Below are 26,607 nucleotides of genomic sequence, written 5' to 3' on the forward strand. Positions count from 1 at the left end.
ATGCGGGCCAACTTGGCTGCGCTGGTCGCCCTCCTGGGGATCTGTTCTGTGGTACGCGCGCAGGATACTTCGGCCATACTTTCGGGTAAGCGAATATTTTCCTCATTCCCGTTCGAGGCGAGTTCCGTTGACTGCAGCGACGGAAATTTGGAAGCTACTTGTTGAACATTTTAGGGAGGTTTAGTACTATGCCTATACGGGAAAGAAATAGCGCGTCCGTACTCCGCGTGCGGCTTTGTGTATATGGCGCGTGCGCAGAGTGAGCGCGCTATTTCCTCGCGTACGTAAAGCGATTACGTATATGCTACGTAGAACTAAAACTCTCTATTCATTGATAGGTAGGAAAGATACCGACGGTGTCACAACTGGTCCTATACGCTTTAAGGAAAATAATGAGTGCTTTTGGTTCCTCTGGGGTCTTGATGCATCGCAAGTTAATGCGGAGTTTAAGGACTACTACTTGCAGTGCAGGGGAGCGAATTTCACGGTAGGGGGATTAAAATGGGGTATAATTGCAATTTAGGGGACTAAAAACTCTAGTCGCGTTCCGATTTCCTTCCAACACAATTTCGTCAACATGTAGATGCGTATGTTAAGTTCGTTTTGAACGTTGTTCGCGCCAGCGCAAACTGCCCTGAATTTGTTAGGTCATATGTCATGATCTGAGTGTTTTCTTTTTCAAATATCGCATAGTTGTTGGAGCGGTGAAGACGTACTAAATTTACAGTTCGCACTTTTGTTTATTGTGAAAGTAATACGTACAGATAAATTGAGGATATATAGGCGCAGCGCTGCTATTAATAATATGCCAGGCTACAAGGGACGGCGGCTTAACTTTAACTTTTTTTTTAACTTCACTAAAATCACTAAGTGAAATGTTGCATAGTACTCAGCGCCACACCGTAAAATGTCTGTTATACCATGAACGTCACATTTCGTGGCTTTCCGGATACTGTGTTTAACTATTCCGATGGTTTACCGCTTTACAGTTAGGGCCTGACTTTTTCGGGTTTTATTTTTGGCCAAATTCGGGGGGTAAAAATCGGGTGATATTTTTCATTTGAAAATTCGGGTGTATTCGGGTTAAATCCCGTTACGGCATATTCTGTCGTCAGGAATTCGGGTGCATTCGGGTGATTTTTATTTGTTTAATAAAAAATTGTCTTAGCATGGAGCTAATGTTTAGCAATGTTATCAAACTTTATTTTAATGCACGCTTATGAGTGTGCCACGCGACCCGGATGTTTTCGGGTAGATTCGGGTTAAACCCGAATTTTACAGATTTCGTTCGGGGGGTAAATATCGGGCGGATACGGGTTTAACCCTAAAAAGTCAGGCCCTATTTATAGTCTGATTTACAATTACACCGTGTCCAATGCACGTGCTTTTACTTTACTTCCAACGTGCGTTGAGGATTTCTACATAGAGAGTACTTACATAACCTTTTAGGAATCATGGTTCGAGAACGTGCTTGATAGCTAGCGGACCGTAATCACCGGACTCAAAAAACGATTCCTAGTGAGAACGCGGAACTTGGATAATAGGTATGGCACGCGCGGAAGTTCCGGCAGCCTTTTTGAGTTCATTGGGTGACGTCAGGGCGGTTCGTTACAATAAACCTGACCTTCTAATGCATGTGGGAGGAACACGAACTCATCCTCTTCAGCGACAAGGTCATTTTCCGCCTCTTTCCAAAAAGGGTGTCAAGTTCTCACGCCTACGACTGGAATACAGATAGCATAAGTTTGTTCCGGTCGCTAATGGCTTATCACTAGGAGTGCATTGATTGAGATATCTCTGGTCAATGTCTTCGACGATACTTTTTTTTAACGTTTTTTCACGCTACTTTGGTTGTTAGAAAGTTAGTAACATAAGATAACGCTTGATGCTTTCAGCAGATTATTCGAAGTAGTGTGGAGCAGTCTTTGGTAATAACAATGGTACTAGTTTTTATTTGTATGTGGTTACTGTTTAACAGTAAGAAAGTGAGGTTTTCCTAGGCTGACCACTCTTAAGTCCAAACGAACAACAACAACAAAAAAAAAAACGACGTGTGTAGTTTCGTCCCCTTTTCTGTAATTGTCGTCGAGTATTAGTGATACGTAGCAACCGGTCCCTTACATTAAAAAAAAAAATCAGTTTTGCTTTTCTGGAGAAGCAGCTGGTAAAGTAGTAGCTGTAACTGGTTCCCAGTTTCGGTGAAAGCAACTGTCATATGTATATTATTATGATTAAGTGACTTCTGTAGTGTCCTATTTCTCTCCGCGTCTTTGAATGCTGTGAACGCCTTTCTAATCGTGAAGGTGGTGTTTGTTAAATTCTATATAGTGGTAATCTTTCCAGCACTGTCTTCTAATGTGTGAAGCGATCGAAGCCTATGACGATGACTCGGAACAGCATTACCTATTTTAAAGAATAATTATGACTTTATTTTACTGGTTTTACACACTGAAAAGAAAACAGCCTTTTGGCATGTTGGCCGTCCTTGCTAGATGGCAGACAGTCACTAATACCAGTATTTACCAGTATTCACTTTAAAGAAAAAAAAATACTAAACACTACTACTTTTGTATAACAAGCATGGGATGTAATTAATTTGTGGTTGGACAGTGCAAATGTTAAAATGAAGTTTTTCAGACTGGCTGAAAAGGTACCTACAGCTCAGTTGCTATTTTTACGAGCTATCTGCAAGTTAGTTGCTGACCATCATTCATGACTTATATACCACGACTACTGTTGCTAATCAACCTTTTGGATTACTTCTGTCATTGTTCATTAGTTTAAGGCGAATCATTTCGCGAAGGTTCAATATGTGATTTTCGGGAACCGGAAACAATGTTCCCGGAAGCAATGTCCCCTGAGAAACATCCACTTTTGGTACGCGTGGGCTTGGTGCGAAATCCCCGATTGCGGTATTAATGTTCCCGTCTTGAAGTCCTCGGACTCAAAATAAATAAATTACCTACCCACTTAAGACATTTTACTTGGAAGCCATTTTTTCACTGAAAACAATGTATCCTACGTGCGGTCAAGTCCAAACAATTTCGCGTGCGGAATACGCTGTAATCAATAATTGTCACGTTTGTTGATATAACGTGCACACGTGACTGGAATATTCTTTTGTTTCTTTCTTCTTGTACTAAGAAGTACATCCTGTGTGACGTCACACTCACTGCATCGTGTAACCAGAAAGGGAGGATACAGCCATCATTGCTGGTTTGAGGGAAGAGCCGGACTTAGACCTCTTTCTGTACCGGCCCAAGCAGCACAGCATGTTGGTCCAATATTGGACCAATCTTGGCAATACTGGCCCAATATTTGGCCAAGATGTTGTGCTGCTTGGGGGCATAGCAACAGTTGCTGCGCTGGGCTAACAAAAAAAAAATTTTTTCTCTCTGCCGATTAACACCAATGTAAAGTGTCACAACACGACTAGGAGCGTGTCAAGTTGTGCACAGGTCGACGTGCATTGTAATAGGTAAAAAGGAAAATCAAATGCAGGAAAAAAGCAAGCAAATTGGCAAGCAAAAAACGTATTTAAATGTGTCTAACGGTATCACGCGTTGCGCCTCGGAAGCCCCTTGACTGTACAGGCCGCTTTATTGCAAGAAACAACTGAGTAAATGAGTGACCACAGTGACCACCCTAGGCGAATGAAGGTTATGTGTGAATAGTCGTTTTAAAACGGAATTGGATGTGAATAAATCAAGCGACTCGTTGAATAACCGTTCCAGATACATATGCAGCATATGTTGGGATATAAACAAGTACAGCATATATGCGTGAGATACGCATACGGATCTGAATATGAAGTAGCTCTCACTTTGTTTTATGCCCTCCATGGGACTATTCAAGTATACTCGGTTTGGAAGGAACATCAATTCGATTCGGAATTCGAACACTGAATTCCATATTTGATTCGGAAATCGAATAGAATATATACGATTACTCGCTTCGGTGTTCGAAAAATCCGAATATTCACACTGTCCAAGTAAAAAGTCAACCGGTCCGAAGTCAACTACCGTATTTTCCGGTGTATAACGCGCGCGTTATACAGTAAAAAAAATGTTCTGAAGAGGCCCTGCGCGTTATCTAACGGTGCGCGTTGTACACGGAAATATTTTCCTGCAGAGTTCCTTCTCAGGTCGGTGACGTACAAATTTCAGCCTCTTCCAGAATGTTGTGGCTTTCACCCAAATCTCGTAGGGTCAGTCGACAAAACGGGCGAAAGGACACTGGAGCTCATAAAATGTTAATGATGCTGCATAAGGATGCTATTCAGCAGTCAATAATCTTGAATTCATTTCAGAAGAACGGCGTGATTGAGAAGGGACGTGAAACAGAAAGCAGAGAGGAGACTGAAGTATACTATGACAGCGACGCTGTTGCATCGGAGTTGATTTGACTAAATGTGTTTCAAATATATAGAATATGCATATGTGATACACCGCCTTGGTTTATTGTGTATACTGATGGCAGTACAGGAGCTTGTAGCACCATTGCGGTGCGCGTTATACATGAAACATTTTTCAAATTCGGCCCGTTTTTAGGGGTGCGCGTTATACACGAGTGCGCGTTATACCCCGGAAAATACGGTAGTACACGCGTACCAAAAGCGGATGTTTTACAAGGGACATTCTTTCCGGTGACATTTTTTCCTGAACCCCCGATCTTCATGAATCAATATCGTAAAAGAAAAGGAAAGAAAATAGAAACATACTTTTAGTTACTCAAAAAAATGCTCCAAGTGACATGTATATATGACGTTCCACGAAATTATTTCTTGCTGGCTTCCACTTAGTTTTGTCTGTCCATTATTCGCCCAGAAATATTACTGGATGCGATACCGCTGACAGTCACCCACCGAAAGGGACCATATATCTCACTGTCTGCCAGCTGCAATCAGTGTTGGAATGGCATTGTAGCGGACACAAATGAGTCCGGGAGGTCGCAGTGCCACAGATAAGAGGAAGAGATTCATTGTGGCCGGATATGACGTCATCCAGTTACCACCCACAATGTCTGTGTGGTGATCCATACGGAGGAAGTGAATGCAAATGGTTCACTGAGTACGGAATTCGGCAAGTGGGTCTTTCCCATCAAAGCGCGGTAGTGTGTCAAAACGGAAGGGCTACGCCACGCCCTCTGATTTTAATCGTGCCCAGACTGTGCTGCATATAACGCTTTTACTATAATCAATTACTTTTTGAGTTATTTTTCGAGTAATCAGTTACTTTTCGGAGTAATGGATTATTCGGTAATTGATTACTTTTCCGACAGGGATTAACTTATCTTTCAGATGTTCTGCTCCAAGTCAAGCCCCTCGTGTGGCAGCATTTGTTGGGGCGTTCTGCTATAGCAAGCAGAGGTCATTCTATAACGTTCTGGAATTCCAGGGTCTCTCTCCTTAATCTCTTCCTACACCAGTGGGGGGGTACCTTTGTGTTAGCTTTGGAGTTTTAGTGAGTCACAGGGAAGTTCCATGCAATGCTCTTCCACAATCGTGTCAACGTCTTCCCAGGCGATAAATGCAGTACAGATGCATACCTGTCCTAGGCGTTTCTTTTTTTTTTTTTTTCGTGTTATTTCAGCTGTTCCGGTGTGTTTGTGTTCTTTTGTGAGGCACACAAAGACGGGTATAATTTGTGTGAATGCAAAGCAACGACCGGAGTAACGCTTTACTTTTCTATACGATGTTCAATTACATTTGGAGTCGAGTAATTAGTAACTGTAATCAATTACGTCTCGTGTAGAAGTAACGGTAATCAATTACTTTTTTTTCGAGTAACGGGCACAAGTCTGATCGAGCCTTCGAGTACTTCCACGTATTTGCTTAATTCTGTATAGTCGGATGCCTTCTGAATGCCAATATTCCAACCAGTCGTTGTTCCTTCTATCAGTGAGGTCCTTCTCGTACGACATATCCAGAGAAGCCTATAGTAAAAAGGAAAACACATAAAGCGCCTAATACTTTGGGAAAACCTCTTAGAATATCAGAAATCAACATATACACTTATACAGGCAATGTCATATGAATCCAGGGGTTCATGGACATATAGGCATGCCGTTCGGGACGCAGATGAAGGAGCAGATATCGCGCGTGTATCACCAACGAAACAGACGGGTCACACGCGAAAAACGAGTAGAAATACCGAACATATCTTTATGGAGTGCAGAAGACATTAGTCCCAACGCAAGACATTGCGGGCCGCACTAACTCGTCTGGACAACAGAGCTTTCTCCATACAGAAGGTCTTGGGGACGTGGGACGCCAACCAGAGAGACGCCGCATTCAAGGCTCTCGTAGGCTTCATCTCAAGTTGTTCTCTTGATGTTCAGTACTAGTTCATCTGTACGTGATGCCCTGGTTCCTGTGTGGCGCGATCCTCTGACGGTTATGTGCCCGTGAACACTGCGCCGTACAGCCTAGCCTAGTCATCATCAGCAGAACTTGTCAGGTGACAAGTTCAACCTCTCCGTATTATTTTTAGTCCGTCCAACTCCAACGAGTAGAAGGCAATGGTTGCACGTCAACAGTCGCGCAACCCTGCCACACAATATAGACCCAGAGCCTAAATTCAGTGTCCCGTCCGGCATACCGTGACCGACGAGCTCAGTTGAATGAAGGCAGTTAAAGAAAAGGCACTAGGCAGTGGAAATCGAACCCACACCCTCTGATTGCCGATGACAGATGCTACCAAGTACACCATGGTAGCTACCCTCTCTTCGACGTACCAAAACGCGAACGCAAGTGCGGAGCTCGCGAAGACCCATCTCGTCTTGCAGCTGAGGTCGCAAACAAGAGAGTGCGACGTCAGAATCCCAACGTGCGTGCCGCCAAAGCTGAGGCAAAACTACATAGACGCGAAGACCCTGCAGTGTGTGCCTCTGAAGCAGAGGCAAGGCGGACTCAGCGGTAAGACCCTGCACCACAGTAGTACGTGCCGCCGAAGCGGAGGCAAAGAGGCGTCAGGGGCAAGCGAAAGCCGAAGGAGCCACGAAGGGCTTCACTATAGGCAATAGACCTCTCCCTATTTGTGAACAAATGACGTCATAGTGTTCGACAGCGCCACCAATTTGGTAGAGTTGAACTACTCTCGAAAGTAGGGGCGAACAAGGTCGCGCCCGAGAGCCAGGGTCTTGAGGGGATTACGACGGTCTCTGATAGGTACGCGTCCTTCGGTCCTACTTTTCTTTCTATAGGAAGCAGCAAACAAGTTCCCATTCGTGGAACCAAATCCTCCCCCTCCGATTTGTTTCGGTTTCAGTCTGTCTACCAACGTCATGATGACGTTTCTCGGGCAGAGGTCTATTTGGAGGACCCATCTGTGTACAGTTGCTCGGTGTGCGATCACTCGTGGTTCAAGAATGTTTCCGGAATGATGTTGGATGCAATTGCCTCCTGTCCAAGTTTTAATTATATTTATTAGCTTTTATATATTAGTCGCTCACGCGCGTCTCCATTTATTTCACAAATTTTATCCGCAAACACGACCACTGCTTGGTGCCTATGCCGCGGAACTCACGACAACTGAACTCGATGGGCAGTGTGCGACATTGCATGATGAGAACTGTGGCGAAATCAAACGCCCAAGCCAAAGAGCGCAGCTTTCAAAATAAATGCATATCGTTGTTGCTTCCGCAGTGTGTTTCATTGCACAGTTCGACTCCAAGCGATACTGCAACGTCATAATCGACATATCCAATGCATGACCGACAACTGCTGACTTCTTTGCAGGTATCCTCGGGTCCCTCACATCCACGACGAAAGCACGCGGATGTCCGGGAGAGTGCGTACATGCAATCACAGCCCTGCTGTGCGACTACGTTGTGGACGAGATCCAGTGCGGGGCCACGTTCCTCCGTTGCTGCGTTCCCCGGGACTTCAGTCTCGGAACAGCCGTTGAGACGTCAGCGCCACTCACCGAAGACATTTCCGTCACTCCCCCGACAACACTTCCTTCTACCACCGCCGCAACATCCCCACCTACATCGCCCATTACGACAACCATCATCGAAACCACCACCGAAGATGTGCCATCTGAGAGGAACGCGTGCCCTGGTGTCTGCGTGGACATGACTTTGTCTCAGTACTGTCACCGTGTGTTAACCCTACCGTCGTGTGGTCCAGGAACAGTTTGCTGTGCGTCTGCCGACGCCACAGAGCCACCGCTGAACGATAGCGAGGCACCTCCGTCGAAAGAGTCGGTGTCTCAAGGTGATGCTCTTCCAGAGTGTCCTGGTTCATGTGTATCGCCGCTGTTCAGCTTGTTGTGTGATCAGATATCCACTGCCCATACGTGCTCAAGTGGAGGCAGTTGTTGTATTAATGCAGAAAATCCTACAACTACCGAACCTCCCCCGCCTCCATGCGGAGGCAGGTGTATACCCGCGTTTTTGTCTGGTGTTTGTCAGAAACCTGCAGAGCTCATTCTGGGGACGAGTACTTGTCCTTCTAGTACGATTTGCTGTTCAGGACTTCCGGGCTTGGAGCAGTCCCCACAGAGGCCGTTGTTTCCCCCACAGGGAGGTCGATTACCACCTCCTCCACAACGAAGACCGCCGCCAAATGCACCCCCTCCTCATGGCCCTCCACCACCTGGCCATTCACCTCACAGGCCACCACCGCCCGGATCTTTACCTCATGGTCCCCCACCGCGCGGTCCTCCACCTCATGGGCTGCCGCCTCAAAGGCTGTTTCCACCTCAAAGGCCACAACACCAAGATCAAATAAATTCCGTCATACCTGTTGGAAAACCTGTGCACTTCGGATACGACGGGCCACCACACGACCAAGGACAGATATTTCCACATCGTCCTCCGCGACCAGATGCACATTTTGAGAGTCCCAACAGACACGATGATCCCACTGGGCAGGTGCAGAGGCCTAGACCAGTGCTACAGCAGCCACCAAAGGACATGGTTCACTTCATTAGCAGGCCGCATCAAGACCAAGGTGAAGATGGGTCGCGGGTGCCTCCAATGCCTGCTCTTGACCTTCCACCGAAAGATTTTGGTCAGTTTGGAAACAGACCGCATCCAGATCAAGCCCAGGATGGATCCAGGCGACCGCCACGACCACCGCAAAGACCTGCTCGACCTGAGGAACGCCCTCTAAACCAATTTCCCGGGGAAAGTCGACCTCCGGATTTCGGTGGGAATTTCCTAAACGAGGATAACGACACTCATGGACTGCCACACAGCGGTAATGAATCCATATTTTGTTATTGTAGTTCTCATGCATTCAAAATCACGCAATCTGGTACATGTATAGTGCCGACCGCGGTCTCTGCGTTCACAGGACCAATGCAAATTGATACCCAAACGAATACCGGCGGTGCTCGCCGTCTCACTAAGCGTTCCGCCGGCGAGCGTGTGTCTCTAAATCACGACCTACTAGATTATAACGACCATGCCATAATCGGCAACCCCTATGAGGAGCCCGTCCGCACGATCCGCTAGGGGCGCTACTCATCGGCAGCGAGATCTACATCATGATTGGACAATGGAAATTTGAATTCTGAAGGCGCAGAAGCGGACGTTCGACTACCGTAGCAGACGACAGCAACAGCTCCTATGAAAACGCGTAGAATGATGATGATAATCAACTTTAGAATCCCACTTCCGTGGGATATCCACCGCTTGTACACAAATACTAAGGTAAGCTGAAGTACAAAGTATTGTAGAAGTTGAGGAAGAAATAACCGGGGCGATGAGTAGCGCCACCGCAAGCTTCCAAATGCGGCGCTGGGAAGGGGTGCCTATGACATGGTCGTTATAATCTAGTAGGTCGTGGTCTAAATACGGTGATTGCATACGAGGATTGCAACAACGCATTTCAGTGTTACAGTGCCCGACGGGGGACTTACAGTGGCACTATATCTTCTGTCGTTGCGCTTGGCACATGGCAATGCCATACGGCTTGCAACGTAATCGCAGTAAACGAAGCTTTGCAAGTGATTTAGTTGGTGTAAAAAAAGAGACACTTGTCCTTCATTACTATGACATATTGCACCTCCTAATAATTCCGGGAAGCATACTATATTTCCTCGGTTGTCTCGCGACGTAAACACCCAATTACAATTATTATTATTATTATACTATATTTACCTATCTTCTGTCTATTATCTGTCGAGCTATAGTATCATTATCTACCCTTGTACACAACAACACAGTTTGTTATGGTCACAGTGTTTGCTTGCATTTGAGGTCGAGGCTGACTCACGTAGAGGGCGTCGATCATTCGTTGATCTTGTAAACTGAATTGTAGGGAGCGTTTGACAAGGACGGATACATGAAGACAGAGTGCCTTCGTGATTACGTCCGTGTCCCACAGGCACTGTGTAACTCAATCACACATGTAAACAGCTCACACTATACTGTTGGCAAGTACATATACAACACACTTTCTCTCTCGCTCTCTCATGTGCAAAGCTTCCTTGAATCCATACAAGTATAGTATACACTACCCAAGCAGCAAAATGTACTGAAAGTCGAGTGCAATAGGGGTGGACGGGTAGGTGGAAGGCCTTGAACAGACCCGAGAAACTAAAGAACATTGATAAGACACATACCGTCCACCCCTATTGCACTCGACTTTCAGTACATTGTGCTGCTTGGGTAGATGATCACTGGAGCGCGCAACACGCACAAACGTTCCGAACATTTGTGGGCGTCGAGCTCTTGTCTTTCTTTTTCAATGACTTCATTGGTATACTTCTCATTCACGTATTACCTATGGAAAAAGGGCTCCGACCAGACACGTCAGCCATGACTCCGCCTTTCCACGGTATTCGGCCCGGACCCCAGCGTCCCGTTCCACCCAACACAGAACGTCCGCCTCCAGGGTCCCTCGTTGTCTTCTGCCCCGGAGAATGCGTGGCAGAGTTCCTCGGCTTCACCTGCTTCGGAGAGAACGCCCTGTACACGGGACTAAAGTGCAGAGAAGATGGTCACGTGTGCTGCGCTAGCAAAGATCAAGTGCAACGGATGCCACTTCCCTTTGATCCTGCGGCAGGACAGAAAGACCAGGCAGGGGAGAGAGTTCCACCACGTCCATCGACTCCAGCGGTCACCACTACACGTGAGTTAGGGACAGGAGTGTCCTGACTTCGAGTAATAGGAGCTTCTGAGCAGAGCCGTAGCGACGGGGGTGCGAGAGGGGCAGCCGCCCCGGGCGCCCTCGCCTGAGGGGGCGCCGAACGGCAGGCCCTAGAAGGTTGGCTCGGCGGGATAACGCGGGAACGAAGGAATTTTGAATGTACGATCTCGACAGCGCAAACAAGCGTTTCATTGTTTCTTTTTTTTTGTTGTTGTTGTTTGTTTATTGGGCGTGACGGCAGTGGGAGAGGGGGGGGAGAGGGCGCTTTTCATTTACCCTGCCCTGGGCGCAAACCTGCCTGGCTACGACTCTGCTTCTGAGCTATGACAAACTTCAGATTTTGGTACTGATGCTGTGCAATTTAGGGATGGGCAAAGTGTCTCAAAAGTGTACTTAAAATAAAGCACAAAGTACCTGGCATCATTGGTACTTGAAGTACAGTGCAAAATCCTATACTGCGGACGTACTTAAAAGGACAGTCCATCCGGAAACCCATCTATGAAACATATATCATTATGTAAACAACGAGAAATTAGCTTAGGCGGGCCACAAACACATAAGCCTCGAACGCTTAGATCAGAAGGCCCAGGTTCGAATCCCGGCGTCAGCACCTGTTTCCTGAGTTGTTTGGCATATCACTATATTCGGCATCTGAATAGGTACCTACCTGGTAAATTTTTTCGTGCGAAAAGCGCTTAGATATTAAATCAACGAATGTTGAAGATCAGCGCTGCTTCTGCAGCTGCGGAGGCTCCGGCGACAACAACATCAGCGTGACGTCCCTCCCTAACAGGGCTAACAGGAGGAGGAGGAGTGAGAGGGCGCGCAGAGGAGACATACTACTTTGTTTCCGCGAGTTCGTCTGTTGCCTTTTTCCAGAGAGGGAATTCCGGCATACTCCCAACATCCGGCGTCTGCTCTCTTGCTGACAGAGACAGTACTTTTTTGCATTACCAGCCGGGTACTTAAGTGCTTGACGGAAAAGTACTTAAAGGGACTATGAAACGATTTTTTTCTTCGTTTCGTTCGAAAGAAGACATTTTTCTGAGTCTAGAACCGAAATTTTACTTTCGTCGCGCGAGCGGATTTCTCGGGAGCGAATTTAAACGGAGCGGCGAAGGGAGGACAGCTGGCGCCGCGCCGTGACGAGCTGCCGAGCGGAGACACAACGGGTAACTTGACGCGACCACGGCCGGCTCAGCAACACGTCATCGTGACGTGTTGCCGAGCCGAGGAATCCCGCCAGGAGCATGCGCCGTAGGATCCCGCGTATGCGTTCATCGGGAGTGGAAATCTCCATGACAGCAGCTTTCGCGCGATCGGCAGATTTCGGCAGTTGCGGCAACCACAGCGCGAGCTCGCGGCATTACTTGCCATTGTGCAACACCGGTGACGTAACGGGGAACCGAAGAGCGGTCCGTACAGTTACACCATCGGCAGGGAAATATGCGCGGGAGAGGAGGAACGCGGAAGAGACATTTCCAGCGCGCGCTCCTCGCAGAGTGGAGCGATTTCGTCCGGAAAAATTTGTGGCATATTAGTTTCTCTGCGGGAAGAACAGTTTCCATCGAAAAAAAGTATGGGGGTTCGGGAAATTTCATAGTCCCTTTAAAGAACAATTTGAAGTGCACTTAAAGCAACGTACCCAGAAATGTATTTAAAGCAGCACTTAGCACTTGCTACTTCGAGTACGCTCCATCGCTGATGATAGATAAAATCTCGCTTATCGTTGTGAATACCCGCGTTCTTCTTGTGCACCCTTTGCCGGTCCTTGATCTCCAAGCTCCACTATCCACCTTCCCAAAGAAGAAAAAGAGTGCCAGTAAAATCAACTTTAAATCAGCGTTGAAAGGTTGCACATACAGCCTCACACTTACCATTAACCAATTCACTTTTTGTAATGATTTTGTCGTCTCGGTGGCTTGTTTTGAGGGGTACTTCATCTTCACAATCTACCACCTTACAGCAGCACCTGTTCGCAGTACCAGCCGACGTCCATCCGTTTGTGGTATCAAAGGTAACTCCCATCGAGATCATCCTAGGGTGATCGGCGGCAGAGACGCTTTGCCCGGGGAGTGGTGTTGGCAGGTCTGTACACTTCTCTTACACGTTCTCGGCCATGATATTGAGTTTTCTTGTGACCATCAGTGCTTGTACTTGTTCGTCTAAAGTAACTGTTCTCGCCACTTCTCGCCGATATCCCGTTTCCGTGACCTGGCTCGTGACATGAGCGCCCGACTAGCGGGCAACGAGGAAAGCAATGTTGGACTCGCTAGAAGGTGCTGGGAGCTGGCAAGGCAGTAATAATAATAATAATCATAATAATCATAATTTTTATTATTCCTTGTCAATCAAATCAAAATACAAAGCAGGCCCGTCTAAGCCGAAGGGCTTGTGACGCTGGGCCTGGAGGCAGTCAACATCTAGACAACTAAACACAACTTAGCTGGAAAAAACAAACCAGATACAGCTACATAGTACACTAATTAGGCACAATAATATAATTGACGCAGTGACCTTTTCAAATCTGACTTGAACTGGATCGTTAAAAACTGAGAAGGAAAATCGTTAAAAACGCGAGTGACATAACATACTCTGCGAAAAAGCCCATACCTATAGTGAAAGAGAATGGTACAACAAAATTAAATGATTTTGTTCTCATTGAACGGTTGACCGTGACAGGTATTTTGAAGGAAGATTCTCAAAGTGATTTAGTACAATGGTGGATTTAAAAAGATTACCAAAAGATGCAAAAGACAGATCTCGAAAAAGGTCCCCAGAATGCCCCATGGAGCAATTTTTATAAGCAACACTTTTGAGACAGCTTCTATAAGATTGCGGACACCGGAAGTAAGAAAGAAAAAGGGGTTTGTACTGTGGTTAAAGTAGAACTATTTAAGATAAGCCTCAAAGTATAGGCGCAAAGCGATCCAGTACGAATACCACAAGTACAGGTGTGTTCTGAAGCTATGAAGGCAAGCTTCGGGAGGTGATTGCTGGCAGGACAAGGAACAAACTAACTGCAGAAACAATTTCGCTGGTTCTCTACGATATGCGAAGCATCGTGTATGAAGACTCACGACATTACGTACAAGAAGAGACCAGATTTTGTTACGATACCAGATAGCCACGTCGCATCACACGACGCAGCTCACTATGAACACAAGAACGCAATTGCGCCGGCACTATACCTATGCGACGCTCTTGAACGTCTTTGCATTATTGCCGGCCTTGTTACCGTCGTGTTTCAGTATTGGGTTGAGGATACCAGTTTCTCTCATGGGCCAGAACGGTGCATTGAAGCGAAACACAGACTTGGTCTGGTCCCGTCGCCGTGCGCAGTTTCCGGTCGAGGAGTTCATCTGGTGTGGGTGGTGGCCGCTCGCGAGGCCTCATCTCACCAGGCACAACGTGTGCCTCAAGATCGGCTTTTTCAAACGGTTTATTATAAAAGGTTTACGACGCAATTATTGACGTCAGTGCCACTGCAGCGCACCACTTAGAAATCGGTTTTGCATTGGTCTGGGTGCGAATGTAAACGAGTCCGTACTACCGCTCCTTGTACGCGCGGTGCGGGCCAGCTCCTAGTTTTGTTACACACACACACAGATAAATGGGGCGATGATGTGGTGGGTCATTCTCCGCCGTTATGGCGGTACACTGCCCCATTGCGCTTGTGGAAGGGATGAGAAAGTGATGATGATGAAAAGGTGTCCGCGCGGTTAGAGTTCGTCCATTAGTCCTGTGCTGGAGAGGAACTCAGCAACAGCTCGTAGGCCTTGCATCAGATGTGAGGGGTCCGACCATGGCCCGAGAATTTTGGCTAAGTCAAACTGGCGTTGATCGACGCGTTGGAGAGCAGTTTCCATGAGGGCGCGCTCGCGATCGTACTGTCCGCAGACCAGTAGGACGTGATGGAGGTCACCACGCACACCACACGTGGAACTCAGGCTGGATGCGCCGACACGAGGAGGTGTTTGAAGACCTAGTTTTGTTACGAGGCCGGAACACGTACCACTTTTTCGGTGTTAGCAGCTAAAGAATGCTTCGCATTAAAAAGTTCCTGTGATCGTATGCCCGGAAATGATCCAGTGACCTTACAGCGTCTACATCTAATATGGTGTATCTACTATTATCGCAGCAGTTGCTCGAAGTTTGCTTTTTTTAATTCCGTGTTAGCGCCGCGAAGAAACTGTGGCTATGAGCGGCGTATAGATGCGGATAGATGGAGAGAGGACAGCAGGAAGGAGCAGGGGACAGGGGGGTCAGTATGCGTCCTGGGCCGACTACAGGAGGAACTGTGCCGATATTCGTATGGAAAGTATTCGGAAAACCCAGGGAGAACCTCAAACAGCACAGTCGGTAGTAGGATTCAAACCCACCAACTGTCTTCAGCACGACTTTGGCTACCACCAACGAGCAGGACGCCATGCCCGCTCGGCCATGTCGCTGGTGATGCTCGAAGTGACCGCCATGAGGGTCCATGCAACTCCGAAGCATGGACTGGCAAACCCTCACAAAGATCCCAGGGTCATTTCGAGCAGCATTACGGGCGTCATGCAGACGTTGCTCCAAAACCTGCAGGTCGGGAACCGGCCCAGCATATACCATACTCTTAACATGTTCCCACAACTTCTTAACATGTAAACATTGTCTTAACATGTCGTCTTAACAACTTGTCTTAACATGTAAAAGTCGAGAGGATATAAACCTGGGGACCTTGCAGGCCACGTCACAGGTCTTCCTCAACTGATAACTCTTCCAGGGAACGTGCGGTCCAGGTAGCAGCGTACAGTTACACTAATATGCGTCTTATGTACGCACTCGTCTATGCGACACACACTACCCTGTCGCACTCACCCCCCTCGACGAGTCCAACACTTATTGCTTCCCTCGCGGTCCTCCATCCGAGCACTTTATCGCAGCCTGGTCACGGTTACAAATCGGAGATTGGTTAGAAGTGATAAGATTAGTACTACGTCGCGCAAGTTGATCGTCGTTGACTGCTTAATTGATTGATTTTTGTTGTTCTTTTTATGCTAGGCGGCGCTGGTGAACACTAAGAACCAATACCTTTGCGGGGGAGCACTCATTGGCAACCAGTGGGTTCTAACAGCTGCACACTGCGTCACAAAGTAAGCATACTCGGTCATATGATGTCGCGGACGTACATACAGTCCACGTATTTCACTCTGCTGTTTCACAAAGGGAAGCCGACGATGGCCTAGCGCAGACACATTTAAATATATAAATTCAAGGTAGGTGCCGCATGCTTGCAATATAGTACGCATTAAAATATACAGTGTGGGTAACCAATCAGGTATATTGTTCAGAGTGACACCGAACCGGTCCCGTGGGCTGGCAAGGAAATAATGCATGCGTAATAGCATGCAAGCTACTGGTATCTAGCTTGTGTAATTGTGATTGCGACAAACGTAGCATCCCCTTGACTTTGGGTGCTTCTAGAGCTTATTGGTGACTCTGAGGAGTAAAGACCGAGGACAAATTGGGCGAAGAAACGGCGATGAACAAGACGAGACGGACTCCGTCTTGAGCAGGGCGAACTTGTTGGTAATACATATTAGAAGGGTTTAAGAGTGTGGGAGTACAAGCAAAAAGGAGAAGAAACACGAAGACAAGGACAGGCACTCACTGCCAACAGGCAGCTAACGAAGAGTGAACAGCCTTACTTAAAAATACTTTATTCCCCTACTCTGTCTCGTCTTGTTCTTCGTCGTCGTCGATTACAGCAGGGGCACGTTCCGCGCCATTTTGTAGCCTCGCAAGTTCACTTTAGCTCCGCCTTCGCCTGCGCAGTGTGGGCAGGGGCGGATTTAATGGGGGGCGGGGGCGACCGCCCCCCCCCCCACATACGGCTGTGTTCCCTATGTAAAAACCCTATCTCCTGGACGATGCTGTGCCGCAAAGCACGAAATTTCCTTAAGACCGCCCCCCCCCCCCCCCCCATGACATACCCTAAAATCTGCCCCTGAGTGTGGGAGGCCGTTGAATGGTCAGGGGCGTGTTCACAGCGACGTCACAGATTCCGTTGGCATAGGGTCATCATCATAGCGGCGGGCGGGCTACGTAGGGGCGCGCTTCGCGGGGTGAGCGCAAACGAGCCGTTCCATGCCATCTAGTCCGCTTATGATCGTCGCCGTCGGGAAAGGAGACTGAACGGCGAAAAAGAGTTCGACGTTCACGTTGGAAATACAGTCAAACTCCTTTACAACGAAACTCAGGGGACAGCAAAAAAAAAAAAAAAATTTCGCAGTAAAGTTATTTTCGTTAAAAAGGATGTCTATTATTGGATCTATAGGCTCCAGCGGGACCGCAAAAAAAATTTGCTGTAGTGGTAATTTCGTTAAAAAGGTGTTCGCTATAAAGGAGTTTGACTGTACACCTTTATGTGCTCTTACAAAGGAAGGCATCGCTGATGACGACCCGGTGCGCAAACACCGCACTCACGGCATACCTTCGGTACCACGTGGGAAAAATAGGAATGAGAGCATCGCGATAAAAGCATTTTGGATAGTATTATGGTCTTGTAAATTCTCTTGTATATACACAATCCAAGTATAGGCTATGTATCGTACCGTATCCTGACAAATGCCTCGACTTGAACGTCAGTCTGAACCTGCATTAGACCTTTCATGAAGCTTTATAGAGATTGCGAATAAGAGACAAGTGGGCAGTGGATGATAGGGTTGCCACCAGGCCGGTATTATACCGGCACGGCCGGTTATTTGCTCGCTCTGCCGGTTGTCGGTAGGCGGGTGATACCGGCACCCATTTGCCGGTATTTGCGGCTCAAAACCTTTCATAGGCCGGGGCTTTTCCCTTCAACATTCCACTGCAGCTTGAATAAATCTGGACCACAGACCCAACTTCGCGCAGTCACCAGTTGTTTCCTTAGTTACTCATTATTATTATTATTACTGTTATTATTGTTATTACACACAGGAACACGTTTCCTCCTATTGTCTTGAGCTCTCTCTCTCTCTGGTTTTCTGTGTGTGCTTTTCCACCCCTCACCCACTTCCCTTTCCCGCGAGCATTTCCCCCTTTCCCTCTATTCCACCTCCTCTCCCTCAGCCGGTATTTTTCACTACGAAAGGTGGCAACCCTAGTCACTGGATGATGATGTGGAACAGAATGCTTTATCCCACACGCTCTCTTCAGACATATGTCGGCACAGTTCCCTTAGAAGTCGGCCCAGGACGCACATTACCCCAGGGCGTGAGTCGTGACGTTGCCCACATACGTGAGGCCGACAGCGGCAAGCCCTATCACCACCACCACCACCACCACCACCACCACCACACGCTCTCGTGCAGCTCAACGGTTGGCGACGGCACGCGGCCCTGTGCAACAGACAGAGCAATGGTCTTTTCTTTCTTGTTGCTTGCGCTATGGCCGTTCCTAGGATATCCTACATTGCATGCCGTTACAGTAGAATCTCGATGATACGACCACGGATGATACGAATTCTTTTCCGGTCCCGGCCGGAATGCCTATTCTTCCCATGTATTCGAGTTCGGATGATACGAACGCGTTATCTTGCCTTTACGGATGATACGAACGAGCCGAGGATGCGACAGAGGTCGTTCCCCCCGTGACGCGAGAGCGCGCGAGTCACGCTGCTCCTTCTTTCGAAAAGGGTGGGGGCGATCCTCACCACGAACTCCCTTACATCATGTTGCGCAATGCAAGCAATGACTGACTTTCCCTGTAGTGGTGGTGGAGGAGATAAGATCAAAGGGATTGCATTTCCCGGAACCTTATCACTTTGTCTCAGTTTTGACCTTTTTACCCCCCTCGCAGCAATAAACCGCGAAGCTGTGTGACATCGCTCTGGCGGAAAACAGCGACCCAGAACACGTGGAGGGTACATATCACAACAACTTCTGGCAACATTACGCGTCACCATTCCGCAAGTCGGCTTCACCTAACGCCTGCATGCTTTAGGAGAAGCTCGCTTTAGAACAGTGTCGCGCGACTCGCGGGGGGTGGATGGAAAGCACGTGCTGGGTCTTTTGATTTTTTTTTATTGCGTGTTAGCGCCGCGAAGCAACCGTGGCTATGAGCGGCGTACAGATGTGGACAGATGGAGAGAGGACAGCAGGAAGGAGTGGGGGACAGGGGATATGCGTCCTGGGCCGACTTCAGGGGGAACTGTGCCGACATTCGTCTGGAAAGTCTTCGGAAAACCCAGGGAAAACCTCAGACAGCACAGCCGGCGGTAGGATTCGAACCCATCACCTCCCAGTCTACAGCACGACCTTGGTTACCGCAAACGAGCGGACGCCGCTGGGTCTTTTGAATCATCTCGCGAATTTGGTCAGCATTGACTAGAAACGGGGACACAAGAGCGTTACGACAGACCTCTTTCACGGACAGTAACGGAAAATGAACAGTCACTGTCTATTTTCTTGCCTCAATTTTCGTTTTCGTTTAATTCGTTTGATACGAATTTCGGATGATACGAATTTTTTCCGCTACCCCGTGAGATGTGTATCATCGAGATTGTACTGTATCTTATCGCGGCGATTTTCGCCGCGAGCTTACGCGCACGGGACAGCGTCCAACATCGTTATACGAGTACTCGAACCGCGGTCTCCATCGCTGTACGCGGGTCGTTTCCCCATAGAAACAATGTATATTTTGACGATAAAATCATAAACCATCGTTGTACGAGGGATATCGTTGTACGAGGGATATCGTTATATGCGATATCGCTATCCGCGGGTTTTACTGTATAGCAATGCAAATCATCGAGATTCTACTGTACTATATGCTCGACGGAATCAAAAAAAAAAAACATTCGCCCGATGAGCATCTCGTAGCGTGTCATTGAGATGGAAGAGTTCAGGAGCAAGGAAGAAACTGAACGAGGAATCGGCGAAGAACAGGATGAGACATATACTCAAACTTGTTCCAACTCTTTATTAAAACTCGTTGCAAATCTAAACCCGTGTTTCGGAACTCTTCATACTCAAGAGATGCTACGGTTGTCGCAATTACACAAGCTATAGCTTGTGTGCTGTTACCGTGTTCTACCATTCGTTGTAAATGGCAGGCACATTTACACTCTAAGAAAAAAAAGGAGTAAAATGGAGAGTAATTGCAGCTTCTACTCCCCTAGTCTGCAATTACTCCCCATTTTAGTCCCCTAACCCAACATTTAGTCCGGACGTTTACTCCCCAGGACTGAAAATTGTCACTAAACTTCGCGAATGGTCTCCTGGATGCAAAAGTCTACGTAAATATGTGCGCTTGGTCAATTTGAACGACATCAGGCTGAATAACTCACACAACGTAGCAATTTTCCAGCCACACAGAGTAAGAAACAATTAGCGCATCTTTCTTCGCAAATTGTGCCCTAGTATGGGGCAAGATTTTATATCACTCGATATATCACGGTTGACGGTTTGCTTCAAAGTATCTTCATGCATGCGCACCAATTATGTACCTGGGACTCTTACAACAGCGCGTGAAATGCGGTCTTCACTCCGTGACATTCATTTACTCCCGTGCATTTACTCCCGAAAGGGACTATTTTTTGTGGCAATGCAATTACTCCCCAAAAGGAGTAAAAATACTCCTTTTTTTTTCTTAGAGTGTACAATTACTTATGAGTAGGTTAGGAGATAGTATGTTACGTATTAGAAACCGTTGTACCTGGTTGGTCCAACAGTATGAATCGAGTATATACAGGCCTGCTGGTGCACAAACTTCACAGTGTAAAGTACACACGCACACACGACTCCACAGTGTAAAGACCTGCGCTGGGCCGTTTTAAATCTTTTCCTCTTCTTTTTCTCCCGCGGTGTGTTGATATGTCTGTGACATGCGGTTATTGAAATTAAACTTTCGCTGGTTTGAGTCGTGTGCTAGTGTCGTCCTTCTGTTTGTTCGCAAACTGGGGCTTTTGCACTGGTTGCACTGCAACCCTGTCCTGAGCGCTCTTTTCCACGCAGCTTGGTACGTAATGGCGAGACCTTCTTCGTTCGCGTCGGAGACCACGACTTGGGCAGCGCTGTCGGAAGTCCTGGAGCCCAGACACAGCAGGTTGCCACAACCTACATTCACCACAATCACAACGGACAGACACTGGACAACGACATTGCTCTGCTCAAGATGCAGAACCCGTTCCAAATGAATGACGGAGTCTGTGTCGTCTGCTTGCCTGCCAGAGGATCTTCCAGGACACCAGGAAACAGATGCACTGTAACTGGATACGGATACATCTCAGAAAGTAAGAGCAGCGATATCTTTCTTGTGCCCTCGAACTATGCTTCCCATGCTTGGAATATGAGCAGCAGCATACATATAGGGTGTGCCGTATGCGTGTTTTATTGGATACAGATTATTTGATAAAAAAAACGCCAGGGAGCAGCACATATGCCATTTGCAAGTGGATAGGGCTCGCGAACATTCTTTGCAAGGGAATGTTTAACCATATCAGATGATTGGTAAACTAAAATTCATTTAGCTGTTCTTCCATTGGAGACTTTCAAGCACGGTGGAGACCGCAGAATTGGGGGAAGCCACGAAGCGTACATTGACATGTCCGCTACCAAATATCGCCATGCAGATCAGCCAAAACCGAAGCTAAGCGCCAAGATGGACAGCCCCCCCCCCCCTTTTCGCGGCGTAGAGTCGTGTACTACAGTCAAACTCCTTTATAGCGAACACCTTTTTAACGAAAATACCACTACAGCAAATTTTTTTGCGGTCCCGCTGGAGCCCTATAGGTCCAATAATGGACATCCTTTTTAACGAAAATACCTTTACTGCAAATTTTTTTTGCTGTCCCCTGAGTTTCGTTGTAAAGGAGTTTGACTGTATTTGTTGGTGCTGAGAACATGACAATGGTTATCCCAAAATGCGTACTCCTTTTAGTATTTTGGATGTGTTCACATAACTGCCTCCAGTTCTGTTATCTCGCCGCTATCCGAAAAACGGTAATTATAAGCGAATGATTAATTACTCGTTGGTAATTACTTGTCTGGTAGTCATCAACTCTCTTGCAAGGAATGTACGCCTGGCCGTATGACCTAATGATTGGTGTATACCGATTACCATTTCATCCCTGGGCACCCCACTTTCCTGTGTGCTGATCCATTTCGGTAGAACAGAATGGACATTGTAATTTACCTCTTTCTCACCCTCTTTCCTGACTGCGCAGACGGCCCAATTTCCCTGAAGGTTCGTGAAGCGCATCTGCCCATCGTCGACGACAAGCGCTGCACGGAACAGATCAACGCTGTCACCGAGAAACTATTTATATTACCGGCATCCACGTACTGCGCTGGAGGACAGGACGGCAACGATGCCTGTCAGGTAAGCGTGCACATACAGGGTGTGTGCAGAAAAACGTGACCCGCATTTAGGCACATAGCTTGTTGCCTACCTAACTAACGAACTTCCTGTGGCGCACGATGGCGCATTTATGCGTGCGAAATCTGTAGAAAAATTGTGGAAGCCATACCCAGCTTAAAAAATAAACGGAACAACGAAAACTTCGGCTTCCGTGCATCAGAATAGGGCAACATGGTGGACAACAGGGAGTATGTGAAAGGGCAACACGGTGGACGTAGGAGAGTTGTGTTCAAGTACCGCTAGGGGAGCTATCGGTGCATAAATCGAAACAATGTCCCACGTGGATGCTCATCGGCAGTATCCCTAGCGGTGCCTGCACATAACTCTCATTAGACCGAAATGCACTACCATGCACTATCATGACCGCCCTATTCTAATGCATGGAAGCCCATGTTTTCGCGCTCTGTTTATTTTTTTACACTGAGTATGGCTTCCAGGATTTTTTTGTAGCTTTCGCACGCATAAATACGCCGTCGTGCGCCACCGGAAGTTCCTCGGCTAAGTAGACAACGAGTTACATGTAAAAATGCGGGTCATGTTTTTCTGCACACACCCTGTATTTCGACGTGGCCTCATGTTTTGTATAACAGCAAGAAATTGGAATAGTTGGTACTGGCTGATAGTGTGCTTCATAATTAAGCGCTAATGGTACAGGACCGTGTAAGTCGACAAGAGCGGGACGGAGCGCTTCATTTTTATGTTTGTTTTTTTCTATCCGGGAACCTATATTTTGCTTTCGCCCACCTAAAGGCTGCGCTTGAGGACAAATTTGTGCTCTGGATCTGTGGGTCGAAACGTTCCATCGAGCTACTATTTATATTGGATGCTAACTGCGACGTGCTCCTTTCAATCGAAGCCGGCAGCCGTCCTCGTCGAATCCGCTGGAGTCACGTCAGAGCTGTTTCCGAAGCGAACTGCAGTTGGGTTTGGCAAATTGCCGCACACTTTTCACTTTTTCTTTTTTTGCTTTTGAAAGCACAGGAAGTCCCAGCATAATTTTCGAAGTTGGATATCTCGAGTTTCTATACATGCGATGAAGAAATTCATTGCGTGCACTCAGTTTCTCATAACTGCAATGTCAATTGTTCTTGATTGAAGAGGTTTTGGGATGTTGATCAACCGAGTGCGCCGAGACATCACAGAGATGCGAACTGGGTGAACAAACAACGTAACAGGACGATTGCTTAACTATCAACTGACACATTATCGTCCAATGGCATCGGGGCGACGAATGACATTATCCACGAATGTCATGCCACCTGTCAGCTTGTAATGACATTAAACCTGCGTCGACGGTGCCCCTTTGGCGCAGTCATGCGTTCTTTTGCTTTTGTCGGTGAAAATTTCAAACTCAAATTATTTCAAATTATGAAATAATCTTGTCCTGCACGGTCAGAAGTGGTCTTATGCAAGAATAAAATTGCGTAGACAACGGGAGCGCGAGAGTGGGCATTTCATCGACGAACAAGTTGCGGCGAAGTCATTCAGACAAATGTCATTAAATATCTTAGTGTGGCACCTCACGAATGGCATTAAGACGAACGGTGTCGAGCACTTAATGTCATTTTTCGTGCCAGACGCTACACACTCTACTGCGGCTTTTTTGCACGGCTTGCCTCGCGTGTCATACGCATCGGCGACGCTTGCTATGACGTTGCAGATAATGGGCGCCATGCTTCAGCTCGTTCGTGGCGCGGTAACCTGAAGAAGTGCAGTCTCGTGCACGAAAGTCTTGTTTACCATGTGTAAATAAATAAGTTGTTCCTACCGTTTAATATCACTCTTTGATTTACTCACCACCGGCAACTTGACATCGCCTATATTTTCTCTGCCTTTGTATCGGCAACCAAGAGGTCAAAAGGCACTAACCTTTAACTTAAGTTAACTTTTTTGTGTTAACACGCCGATGATTCGTTGAGTGAAAGTGGCGTCACGAAAGACATCAAAGGTAGCATGCGACGCACAACAGATGCCGTTCCGAAGTCATTTCCCAGCTGTATGCCCTATTGTTGATTGTAGCAACTTACTCTTACAAGTAATACATGTGACGCGGGCATCTCATAACTTTAAAAAAATGTTAGAGTCAGACAGTACGGGCCATCTGAAGCTATGGCAGGCTTATACTCGGGCACCTTGTTCGTATTCTGGTAATCTTAGATTAAGGATGAACTCAACCTGGACTCCACCTGGTTAATTGAGCTTTTTTGTGATCAAATGTATGATGATGTTTGCAATACAGTCAAACTCCTTTATAGCGAACACCTTTTTAACGAAAATACCACTACAGCATTTTTTTTTTTTTTTTTGCGGTCCCGCTGGAGCCTACAGGTCAAATAATAGACATCCTTTTTAACGAAAATACCTTTACTGCGATTTTTTTTTTTCTGTCCCCTGAGTTTTGTTGTAAAGGAGTTTGACTGTAACTCATTGCGTCTGTCTGGGCATGTGGTCTGCCAAAGACCATTCCTGGACTTACATTCCCGTGTTCATACTGACTTGACCGGCAACCGGTATGGGTGCGATTCCTGCCGCTCTCTGGCTGTCCCGATGACTGCCGCGTCGTAACGTGCTGTCCGTTTCTTGTTTTGTTTCGCGGCATCCTGTGTGAGCAACTGGGCATTTACACGAGAAATTGATGTTCTGAGGCTGGAACACACATAGAAAGGACAAATACATACAAAGCCTCAAATTGCCTAAGAAATTAACGACGAAAGATGGAAGTCGCCGAAAAGGTTAGGCAGCTGTAGGTGTCGAACCCACATCTTCTGGATCACCGGTCCAGGGTTCTTACCAATTGAGCTAAGCTAACACACCTCCCCAGCGACTTCCAAGGGCGCGTCCATCTGAAGGGACAAATCAACCACTTTCTCTCACTCATCCCCCTTTCACTCTTACATTTTTCTCACTCCTACACACATACATACGACGGGATCGACGCAAGCGGCATATTAATCTGCGAACACACACACACACACACACACACACACACAAATAGAGATACGATGATGAGATGGGGCTGATGCCGGCCAGCAGGCTGGACGCTGCCCCAGTGCCACTTGTACGTGATGAGAGATGATGATGGATATGATAAGGGGTCCGGTAATCAAAGCAGGGTGGAGAGGCCTGTTGATGACAAGAAGTCCCAGAGGTGACGCAGACCTTGGCGTGTATGAGCTGGACTGGACCATGGGCCCAGCACCTTGCCTATGGTAAAGGGGCGATGATCGATCACATGCAGAACACAGAAATACACATTTCTATGACAACAGGAATGACACGGTTTTTCTGCATTGTGCCCACTAGTCATTGTGGCCCACTAGCCACTGGACATTTACGATAGTGCTTTCTTTACGGACAGGGTGACGGTGGAGGACCAATGGTGTGCCAAGTGGACGGCTTCTACGAATTGACGGGTCTCGTGTCATGGGGCTTCGGTTGCGGGCGACCTGACGTTCCGGGAGTCTACGTGAAAGTGTCTTCGTTCATCGGATGGATCAATCAGATCATCAGTGTCAACAACCTCTAGTCCCATTGCTATTAAACCACATTTCATTTGTCACTTCATCACGCCCTCTTTCGGTGCGCACACCTGTCCCGAAGAGTTCTCACCGTGGACAATGGTACAGGTCTGCCCCTGGTGGACTCCATAGCACGATCACGGTGTTTTACATATATGTGAACGTGTGCTATGACTGGGTTGATCGTGACGCGCCTTGTAGCGACGGACACTGTAGAAGTGGTTTTTTCCGCGTGGAAAATATTTTCGCGTTTTCGAGCAGAGCTGCTTTATGGATTGCTTGGCGAGAACTTTAAATTCGCGACACAGGTTTCCGGGAGTGCTTTGCTCTTGCATATCGTGCCGCCGTCAATACTCGGGTATATTTCGGCACGTACTAAGACATCCGTTGTTCACGTGGATTGCGGCATTGTAGGTCTATTCCTTTCTTCTCCTCACAGAGATGGGAGGAAAGGCCGTGTCAAACGGCCTTTAGGGACCCTGTAGGAGGCCACAGCACTGGCCGTGTGCAAGTTAGCCAGTTTATTTTAGCAGTTGTTATTAATTATCACTCGGGGCACTGACCAGTTTGGTTGAGATGTGGTACTATCATTCAAGCTGGTTT

At 47.3% G+C, this 26,607-nt stretch overlaps 1 protein-coding gene across 1 annotated transcript; it reads left to right on the forward strand.

The window, feature by feature from the left end:
- LOC135375179 (protein masquerade-like) lies at positions 1–26,045 on the forward strand. Its single transcript, XM_064607898.1, has 8 exons — positions 1–85; positions 7,739–9,205; positions 10,748–11,083; positions 13,068–13,189; positions 16,145–16,236; positions 21,082–21,359; positions 22,293–22,447; positions 25,845–26,045. Exons 1-8 carry the CDS (start codon positions 1–3, stop codon positions 26,010–26,012), a joined length of 2,703 nt encoding a protein of 900 aa, XP_064463968.1. The 3' UTR covers positions 26,013–26,045.
- Positions 26,046–26,607: the final 562 nt, after the last annotated feature.

This window comes from Ornithodoros turicata, unplaced genomic scaffold (genome assembly GCF_037126465.1).
Source record: "Ornithodoros turicata isolate Travis unplaced genomic scaffold, ASM3712646v1 ctg00000838.1, whole genome shotgun sequence".
NCBI lineage: Eukaryota > Metazoa > Arthropoda > Arachnida > Ixodida > Argasidae > Ornithodoros > Ornithodoros turicata.

Coding starts and splice junctions, on each gene's coding strand:
- LOC135375179 (XM_064607898.1), top strand. CDS start 1: ATGCGGGCCAACTTGGCTGCGCTGGTCGCCCTCCTGGGGATCTGTTCT. Junction 9,206..10,747: donor TCATGGACTGCCACACAGCG/GTAATGAATCCA, acceptor CTATGGAAAAAG/GGCTCCGACCAGACACGTCA. Junction 16,237..21,081: donor GCTGCACACTGCGTCACAAA/GTAAGCATACTC, acceptor TTTTCCACGCAG/CTTGGTACGTAATGGCGAGA.